A 10,952-nucleotide genomic window follows, 5' to 3' on the forward strand; every position below is an offset into this window, starting at 1 on the left:
GCTATATAAGTACTGAATGGCATTGTTCTTCCACAGAGCTCTCATGGGCAAGATAAAAGATAGGAGCTCCCTCTCTGCCTCTGAAAGCCTTTTCCCAGAATCGCTTCTCCTTTTGTCCACCCCATCTATAAACTATAAGGTATCTGCCCTGAGATTCTGAGATGACCTTTTCCATTAATCGCCATGATTATTCATGTTTTGTGGAAAGAACTCACTTGAGGTCTGAATCCCCAGTAAGCTGTAGGAGTGCCTGGTCAAATCCAGTACAATGTTGCAATGATCTCATTCTCTAGAGCTGGCTTCATTTAAAGAAATGCTTCATTCATTGGAGGAATGGGGAGGTCTGGGGTGGGAGGTGTGGTTTGCATTCATCCTGGAGCTTCAGTATCTGCAACAAGTGAACTGGGTTTCTGTGCTAGACTCTGCCTTTCCCTTTCCTGTCCAGTAGTTTCAAACTCTATATTCACAAGATCTCCAAAATCCCATCACAAGTCAAACAATAGAGCCCTCAATTTAAAAACTCTAACTCTGGTTTCAGCAAGCTAAGTCAACATCCAAACCCTCCCTGAGTTTTCACAGCCCTTATTGCCTGTGTCATAGATTTGGCACTTGATTATATTCAACTTAGCACATAATTATATCCCCGCCCTCACAAGTTTTCCTTTCATTGCTTGTTAAGTGTTCTGCTTTCTTCTTCCTAATAACACAGTTATTCCCTAAACAACAGAGACCACTTTTCACCCTTCTCCAGCAACCCACAGATATAACATAATGTCAGGCCAAGAGCAGACATTTGACAAGCACTTGCTGAGCTGAACAGAGTAGAACAAGTCACCAGATTCACCTTCCAACTTGCAATGTGATTGATAAGGAGAAAAGGCAAGACCAACTGGGCATTGAGCTTACCCCTGTATCTTTCACTGCTGGAAAGTCATACGCTTCCGCACTGGGCTTTTGATGGGAAAAGAATGGTCTTCCTGAGGCTTTAGCGTGGGCATGTCCTGGGGGAGCCCCTTCTAATGAGCAGTAAGGGTCTGGGTGGATAGTGACTGTGAGTCATTGTCAAGCCTACGTGGGAGCCCTGGTGGCTATCATCTCATATGAAAAGTATTTCTGCTCCATCCTGCTTCCTCCCACACTCAATCTTCCTGGGTCACTCTGTTTCCATAAGCATCCATACCATGCCTTGAGTTTCCAGGCTAAGTGTGATTCTCAGAACATCAGCACCAGCAACAGGGCTTTTTGAAAATGCAGCAGGACCTGTTTAACAAGAGTCTTATACACATTACAATTACGGAAGCTCTGTTCTCAAAAGGAGCTTCCTAGGTGCCTCAGTGGTAAAGAATCCACCTGCCAAGCAGGAGATGTGGGTTCAATCCCTGGATTGGGAAGACCCTCTGGAGAAGGAAATGGCAACCCACACCAGTATTCTTGCCTGGGAAATCCCATGGACAAAGGATCCTGGTGGGCTACAGTCCATGGGGTTGCAAAGAGTTGGACATGACTTAGAGACTAAATAGCAGAGACAGCAGCTCTGAAAAGAGCCTTGTAAGGAATCAGCCTTGAGGAGGCAGCCTGACTCTCTGAGCTACAGCTGCACATTAATCCAGAAAACTATGCTGAACTCTAAATTATGTTTTCTTACTCAAGAGAAGGAGAAACTCAACAAAGCAGCAGCTACACAAATTATCCTCAACCCATAGGTAGGCATAGAACTCAAAAGAAACTTGGCAAGCCTAACAGTAAGCAGAACGTTGATACTAAGACTTGTAATAAACAATGCAGGTAGCCCCCCATGCACTGCTCTGTACTTCTGTCTGTTGCCATTTATGCTCCAGAACATCCAGCCCTCAGCTGAGTGCTGATCCAACATATTAGCGGGAACCTAATATGTGTCTGAAAACATATTCTAGTGAAAGTCCAAAACCACAGAGCACAACAGAGCAGACCACAGAGTACAACAGACCACAGAGCACAACAGCGGCTAACTCCTCCTAACGCATGTTGTAGAAATCACTACCATGATTCCAAAACTCTGAAACCTGGGTTTGGTCCAGTCTATTGCAGTCTACCACAACTCAGAATGTTCTTCCCTCCCTTCCACCTACAGAGGTCTGTACAAGTTTCAAGGCTTAAGTCAAGTCCTGCTTCCTTCCCAGCATCTCCCTGATCACTCCAAACCACACAGAGGACATCCTCCGATATGCTGGTGCTTCACAGTTTAATGCAGATTGTTCTCCTCAATAAAGTTGTAAGTTTCTGGAATGAGGAACTCTGTGTCTTAGTTCTATTCCTCACCTAGTCCATTCCCTTGAAGGCTGTAGACACTTACAAATCATTAAATATGAGTAAACAATCTCAGACAGGACTGTGGAGTAGCCCATTAGTCTGAGAATCTTCAGCTTACTTCCTAACAGCCAGCACCCTCCCTCTCTACACCATCACAGCTTGGCCGTGTCCTGGGACTATCCTCTCTCCAGAGGTCCTTCTAGGAGAGTCTCAGGGCACTCAGATTTCAGAACCGTGTGCAGTCCAGGTGAGCAGACTAAGAGATGACCCTTGGTCTGACAGCAGCAAATGATGTTCAGCCCAGAGACCCAGCCAAGCAATTCCTCCACTTGATTGTGACTCTTGGGAAGTACTGAGCTAGTATTTCACAATGGGAACGACAGACCAGACAACAAGAAATGACAATAATAATAATAGCTTCAGGATGAGGTTTTTGTGTTAGGCTAACTGTATTTCTGACCTCCACTGTGAAAATAACTGCACTCCACAGCCCTCCTGCCTTTGGCAGTATCTACTGGAAGAACACAGTTTCAGACAATGTCCAAAGGTATCCACTGACCTTCCTCCTGGAAATATTATTGCTCAAAGACAAATGCCATATGATATTGCTTTTATGTGGAATCTAAAAAATGGATACAAATGAGCTTATTTGTAAAACAGAAATGGACTCACATACATGGAAAACAAATTTTTGGTTACCTAAGGGGTGGGAAGAGAGAAATTAGGAGTTTGAGATTAACATATACCCACTACTGTATACACAATAGATAAACAACAAGGACCTACTATATAGTACAGGGAACTATACTCAGTATCTTATAAAAATCTATAAAGGAAAAGAATCTGAAAAGTACGTATGTATATATATATATGTGTGTGTGTGTGTGCAAATACACATGTACACACACACACACACACACATATATATATATATATATCTGAATCACTCTTCTGTATGTCTGAACCTAACATGACATTGTAACATTTATAAACCAACTACACTTCAATAAACACCCCTCCAAAAAAAAAAAGCATGAAAAAAAAAGATGATGCCTGTTATCAGAACATCTTTTTTAAAAACTAGATATGTGGATTTTCCTCCTACCTCTCTGCTATCTCCCCTAACATGAACTAAATTAGCAATATATAAACCAAATTTTAAAATCACTGAATAACCTTAAATACATAGTTGATTGAAAACATCCTGCATGCAGGGATGGGAACACCAGCTATGATTCCACCCTCCCATGATTGTCATGAAGGTCAGCCTCCTTCCCAGGACCACTGAATTCACAGTTCCAGGGACTTGAGCTCACAGAGTAGTTTCAGAAACAGGGTCCACAGTGCTGGAAGTGCACACAACCTGCAGGTCATACGTGGTAGCCCTGAGCCTTCTTCTACAAATTATCTTTTATTCTTTCCAATGACTAGAGACCAATACCTGACAAACTTGTAAAATATGAGGAAATTTAGAATGGTTGTTAAGTCTGGAAATAAGGAAAGTTGAATGTTTTTCTTCTAAATTGCCCTGAGTATGATGTCTTCAAGAATTACAGGCCTAGCAGGAATCCTCAGGAGTTATTACATTTTTGTCTTAAGAATAATGTCACACAACAAGAAACCACCCTGGTCCTTCTTTAAAAAGCAAACCATCTCTCCCTCAAAACATAATCCTAAAAAGGAACTGCAAAAATTCTACAGAATGATACACTCTTGCCTCTAACCTCTTTCACGCCAGGAAATCCTTCCTGATTGCTACCCTCATTACCATCTTCTATTAAAAATAGAGGCTGGTTCCATTAAGCACAAAGTTTCAGGCTCCCCACAAGTATCCATGGTCTCATACTTGGCCGGCACCTTTCTGGGCACCAGATGACTCAGTGCTGAAAGCATTCCTCCAGGTCCTTAAAATGTAACCTCAGTCCTCTACTCAGTTGCTCCTTAAAAGGAGAAAACTCAGAAGTTGGTTTGTACAGGTTTGGGATCCAACAAATATCTATGGCAAATATTTGCTGTTTTTTTTTTTTTTTTTCCCCAGCCACCTTTCATGACCTAGAAGAAGCTGCACCTGTCTTGCAGGTTAGAGAAATGAACCAAGGCACTTGATATAGAGGCAATCTTGTCATCTCAAAAAGCCAGAGGAGGAAATCCAAGTCTCAAAAGGACAATTCTTATGAAAAAGGTAGTGAAAGATTTACCACTTTCCTTTTTCCCTTTGAAAAAAAATCAATGGCCATTGGGTGTTTAAAGAACAAAGACTCCCTGAGAGAAAGGTGAAGGTAAATATTTGCAATAATATGTCACTGCATTTTACATAATGGGCCAGTCGTCTATGAGAACTGACACCTTTCATACCTACAGGTTGTTGGTTTTTTTCCTTGTTTGCTCTCTCGAGGTAAGCCTCTCTTAGGCTGCCAGCCACCAAAGAGGCTGCTGAATGAATACCAGGACGCTGACGGGCATTTGGCCAACATGACCTCAGACGTATTGACACACTGAGATGAGATCGTGATATAATCCAGTTTCTGCTTCACTTTCTGCCCACGAATATTCCAACGTGTGCCTCAAGGATGTGGTAAATGTTGGTTTAAGATAAAAAAGTTAAGACAAATATTAGCGTGCTACATAAAGGTACCACTTTCCATGAGAGCTTTGTTTTTCAGCATGAGCTCCCTGGATCCCATCTCCAGAGAGTCTGATCTCATCAGTCTAAAGTGCAGCCTGGACACTGCCATTTTAAAAAACTTGTCCAGTGATTCTAATAAGAGGCTCTGTCTGAGAAACACTACATTTGATAATTGCCAGAATATTTTGTATTATATTTGGAATGATAGATAAAACTGGCCCAACGAGCCCACGCTAGATGTTAAAAGCTGAATCTGCAGGGAAATAGGGAAGGTAGGGTTTGAAGGATTAATGGCAGAAGAAGAAAGACCACCGTGCTCCAACCTGAAATCTGAAATCTGGTGAGAGACAAAACACACAAACAGTAACTCTGAGCAGGATACCCAGGTTTGATCCCTGGTCAAGAAAATAGATCCCACATAGTGCTACTAAGAGTTTGCATGCCAAAGCTAAAGATCTCACATGCTGCAAACTAAGACCCAATGCAGCCTTATACTAAAAAAAGAGAAAAAAAAAAAAAGTCACAGGAGACCTAGGAAAAATTTAGTAAAAAGTCAATAAGGTCTCTAGACAATCCAACTTCTGCTCTGGGACCTGGGAATTGATGACAATCCCTTCCCACTCTCCATGGTGGGCCCTGATGTTGGATTTTGCACATGAAGAAATTATCTAAAAGGAAATTAAAAAAAAAAAGAAGAAAACACTGAACAGAGCACTAATGACCTATGGGACAGTATCAAACAGTCAAATATATACAGAAACAGAGTTTCTAAAGACACAAGGATTGTGGCAGGAGTCATGGCTGCACATTATAAGCATATAGTAACAAATTCTGGAAAAGGAAGATAAAGGAAATATCATAAAAACAGCTGAATAATATATAGAGATATAACAAGAAAAATGAAGGCTGACTTTTTAAGAAAAACAATGTAGTCCTACTTAAAAAAAAAAGTCTATTAATCTAATACTCTATATATCCAGAAATAATATCCTTCCACATAAAGGCAAAATAAAGATGTTTTCATACAAATTAAAGCTGAGTGAATCCAGGGTCCACAAACCTACAGTGTGAGAAATGCTAAACCAAGTTCTTCAGGCTGAAGTAAAATGATACCACTTTAGAAACTGGCAATTTGTTCCTATGCTGCTGCTGCTAAGTCGCTTCAGTCGTGTCCGACTTTGTGTGACCCCATAGACAGCAGCCCACCAGGCTCCCCGGTCCCTGGGATTCTCCAGGCAAGAACACTGGAGTGGGTTGCCATTTCCTTTTCCAATGCATGAAAGTGAAAAGTGAAAGTGAAGTTGCTCAGTTGTGTCTGACTCTTAGCGACCCCAGCAACTGCAGCCTACCAGGGTCCTCCATCCATGGGATTTCCCATTCCATTTACTGGAATGGGGTGCCATTACCTTCTCCGATTTGTTCCTATAGGAATGTTTTAAAAGTGGCTGAAATGGTAAATAGATGGGTAAATATATAGTACTGCTTTTTTCTAGTTTCTTTGAAAGATATTTGCTTAAAGTAAAAGTAAAGAACATTGTATTTGACTGGTTATAATGTATATAGTAGCAAATTATAAGACAGCAATTTGAAAAAAGAACAGGGAAGGCAAATGGAATTAAAATGTTGTAACCTTACATTATACATAGAGAGATAGTATATCAATTCCAGATATGCTGTTAGTTACGTACATATATTATAGACCCTTGAGCAAATACTGAAGGATAAAGTAAAAAGATGAAAATAAAAGGTCAAGAGAAGACACACAATAGGACATTTTATATATTTTGATATATATAATATATTTAAATGTATATATTTGAGAAAGGATATGTATGCAGGCTATACAAAGAATTTTTACAATTAAGTAGTTTTTAAAAAGACAACCCACTAAAAATGGGCCAAAGATTTGAATAGACATTTAACAAAAGAAGATATAAAGATGTTCAACATCATTAGTCATCAGGGAAAGGCAAATTAAAACCAAAATGAGAAACCCCATGGAAAGAGGAGCCTGGCAGGCTATAATCCATGGAGTTGCTAGAGTCAGACATGACTTAGAGACTAAACCACCACCATTACACACCTACTACAGTGGTTAAAATTAAAAAGCCTAAAATGCCAAATATTACTTATAATCCTGCAATTCTCAGTGTTTACCCAAAAGAAATGAAAACATAGGTCCACAAATTAGGTTGTACATGAACATTCATTGTACTTTTATTAATAATAGCCGAGACCCAAAAACAAGAGGAAAATGAATAAACTAATTCTGGTATATTTATACAGCACAATATGACCAAATGACAATAACAAAAAGGAATGAACTACGATTCATGCAAGAACATGGATGAACGTCAAGGACAGTGCATTGAAGAGGTGGGAGGGAAGACAGACACACAGGAGTCCATAGTGCATGATTCCTTTCTGCGATATTCAAAAATAGGCACACAGGCAAAATCAATCTGGGCAGATAAATCAGAACAGACAAGATATTTGAAAGGAATTTTTTTTTCCCCAAATGTGGCTCAAATGGTCAGAATTTGGCCAAAGTAAAAGTTGATATTCAGAGCTTGATAGGAATTTTTTTTTAATCCTCTTTATTTTATGTTGGAGTATAGCTGAAAATGGGACTTCCCAGGTGGTGCTAGTGGTAAACAGCCTGCTTGCCAATGCAGGAGACATAAGAGATGTGGGTTTGATCCCTGGCTCAGGAAGATCCCCTGGAGGAGGGCATGGTAACCCACTCCAGTACTCTTGACTGGAGAATTCCATGGACAGAGGAGTCTGGTGGGCTATAGTCCAAAGAGTGGCAAAGAGTCAGACACAACCCAAGTGACTTAGCAGGCATACAGAGCAGATAACAATGTCCTGATAGCTTCAGATGGACAGCTAAGAGATTCAGCCATATACATACATGTATCCATTCTCCTCTCACAAACTTCCCTCTCAAAAGCCTGAAAGGAACTTTTTAAAAGCCTTCTCTTCTAAGCTAAAATTAAACTATGTACCCAAAGTGAATGAAAACCATTCCAGAGACAAACAGCTCTAACTCTGGAATGTAGGTAGAATCTTTTGGCTTCTTTTTAGTTCACGATTTTCTCCCTGATAGTGGAAAGCATATTTGAAGATAATGTAACTAGATTGGGGGTGGTGGGGTATCAGCCTTGATATCATTCAGATTGCAACCCAATTCTTTGAGAAAGTAAAGGCAACTGTCCTACAACTGGTAGAACTTATATAGCAGGTTGAATCTTTACAAGAATAGGAAATATCCACCTCTCCTTTGTACCAATTCCAAAACCTCCCCCTATTCATTTCAAACGGCTTATAGGTATTATAAAAATTCTGGCCTCAGAAAATAAAAGTCCTTCCTGAAGGAATTGATATTCTTTCTCTGAGTCTTTATTGCTTCCCTAGTGCCCCAGATGGTAAAGCATCTGCCTGCAATGCAGGAGAAGTCAGCCGTTCGATTCCACAAATGGGAAAGATGGCAAAGTCCACCAGTGGTCTCAACATTCATTTCTCTGCTCTATTTAGTAACAGAAATCAGGGCTTCCCCAGTGGCTCAGACAGTAAAGAATCTGCCTGCAATGTGGGAGACGCAGGTTCGATCCATGGGTTGAGAAGATCCCCTGGGGAAGGAAATGGCAACCCACTCCAGTATTCTTGCCTGGAGAATCCTCATGGACAGAGGTGCCTGGCAGACCAAGGTCCATGGGATCGCCAACTGAGAGACTTCACTTTTCTTTCTGAGCCTTTGAGATGTAAATAGTCTACCGGTTTTCCCTAGAGAGCCACCACTTTGAAATGCAAACTTCAAGTAAGTAAATTCTTATCAGAAGTAAAAAAAGGGAGGGTCTATTTGGAAACTAGGTAAATGGAAAATCTTTAAAGTCTTCTCAATAAATATTAATAAAAAGTTTAAGCCATCAGAGCAGGTAAGCTTAATTTATTCCGTTTGCCAAAAACAACATTTGAATCCAACTCTTCTTTTGCAAACTTGTGAGTTTTTCATTATCATACTTATGGTTAAATTTTTAAAATGAAAGCTGTAAGATCTGTTTGCCCATTATTAGTGTGTTTACGTATGTATGTCACAGATGTGTGATAGTTTTCGACCTTCAGAGGATACTGTCATAATTAATTTGTGTGTGTGTATGCTCAGGCGCTCAGTTGTGTCAGATTCTGTGACGCCATGGACTGTCCTTCCCCCAGGTTCTTCTGTCCAAGGGATTTCCCAGGCAAGAATACTACAGTGGGTTGCCATTTCCTTCTCCAGGGATCTTCCGGACCAAGGATTTAACCTATGTCTCTGGCTTGGCAGGTGGATTCTTTACCACTGATCCACTTGGAAAGCCCATATAAAGAGCTCTATTTAACTGACTTAAGGAGAGTAAAGTATTTGCATAAATTAAGTATAGTCTGAGGAATATAGAAATTAAGCCAAATGTTATTCAAGGTCATGTGATCTAGGATAATTTGGGAGAAAACAAACAAGTTTGTTGGCCTGATTAAAACAGATATTCTTTAGAGTTATCAATGTTAAAAATAATGCAGACATGAAACTTTCATTCTACCTGCTGCTGCTGCTAAGTTGCTTCAGTTGTGTCCGACTCTGTGCAACCCCATAGACAGCAGCCCATCAGGCCCTGCCATCCCTGGGATTCTCCAGGCAAGAACACTGGAGTGGGTTGCCATTTCCTCCTCCAATGCATGAAACTGAAAAGTGAAAGTGAAGTCGCTCAGTCGTGTCCGACTTAGCGACCCCATGGACTGCAGCCCACCAGGCTTCTCCGTCCATGGGATTTTCCAGGCAAGAGTACTGGAGTGTCATTCTACCTAGGTTTACTAAAAGAGCTGATGTTATCTCTGACACAGATTTGCCAGAAAAAAAGATAGCTTAAGATGATGGTTAGATGTTTGATGTTTCATGACACTTCTAAGAGTAATATAAGCATAATTGTTAAGAACTGTTGGGGCCAGTGTGAGGAAACCAAGAGAGACTCCATCCTGAAGCCTGTCATGCATCTTAAAGACTGGATGTGAACTGGGCCTGAGCCTTGACCTAGAGTGAGGAAACCGTTGCTAGTGAAAACCAGGTCTCCTGGAGACTTCCCTCCCTACAGATGACAGACAGAGATTGTAGTTGAGGTCAGGCTGTCCCTGTTAGATTAACCATGGAAACATCCCCCCTTGATGTATAATCATGATTCCCCCCTTTAACCTTAATTGTTTGTTCTCCTAGCACCTACTTGTTGTAAAACTCAATCATATACAACAAAGAGGTTACTAACACATAATCAGTCACGTAGTTGGGAGGTATAAAACTGGGCCTCTCAGAAACATCAGGGTCCTTGTTGGGAACTGATTCCCCTTGGACCCGCTGGCATAATAAACTGTACTCCACTGTCTTGAGTGTCCTCTGACATGTGTTTTGTGACTTCAGATTCCACAGCATTTCTGGTGCATCGGCCAGGAAGCCGTTGGAGAGACAGGCCCATTGAGCCTCTGCCTGCCACTCACTGGGATGAGAGCCTCTGGGAGGAGAAGGTGCCTCCCACTCCAGATCAGCTTTGTTTTCGTGACTTATCCTTCCAGGTGGACTTCACAAGACTGTGGGCAACAGAAGGGAAGCGTGCAGGTAGGTCCCACTATAGTAGTGGAAAAAGGGGCCTGATAACCAACCCCTTGAGGCTAGATGAGTCTACGGCAGCTGCGTCCTCATAGGCTCAGTGGGAAATTGTTTATTGAAGTAAGTGATACTCTGTTAACTAAGCCTGTACTGACTGTCAATGTATCTTTTGTTTTCCAAGGGCCTGTCCCCTTTGCCTCGGGACTCAGGGACCTCGAGCTTTGCTTGGGGTTGGATTGGGAATTGTGGTTTTGGACGCATGTTTGCCTGCACCAACCAGTGATAAGACAGTCTTGGATTTCACAAGGATCAGATTTGTGCAGAGAAGAGTAGGTGGAGGCCTTAATTTATTGGATCTGGTTGGCCACCAAGAGAGCAAGAGGGGCACAAGAGGTATTATACAAG

At 41.3% G+C, this 10,952-nt stretch overlaps 1 protein-coding gene across 1 annotated transcript in view; it reads left to right on the top strand.

Annotated features, from left to right (window-relative positions):
• LOC104994460 (chromosome unknown open reading frame, human C15orf54) overlaps positions 1-10,642 on the top strand; it is a 67,491-nt gene extending 56,849 nt beyond the window's left edge. The window contains 1 exon segment of the mRNA XM_010848046.1: positions 10,362-10,642. Within this exon segment, the coding sequence (XP_010846348.1) occupies positions 10,362-10,642 (281 nt within the window).
• The last annotated feature ends 310 nt before the right edge of the window (positions 10,643-10,952 follow it).

The sequence above is a fragment of the Bison bison genome, unplaced genomic scaffold (assembly GCF_000754665.1).
Source record: "Bison bison bison isolate TAMUID 2011002044 unplaced genomic scaffold, Bison_UMD1.0 scf7180017864259, whole genome shotgun sequence".
Taxonomy (NCBI): Eukaryota; Metazoa; Chordata; class Mammalia; order Artiodactyla; family Bovidae; genus Bison; species Bison bison.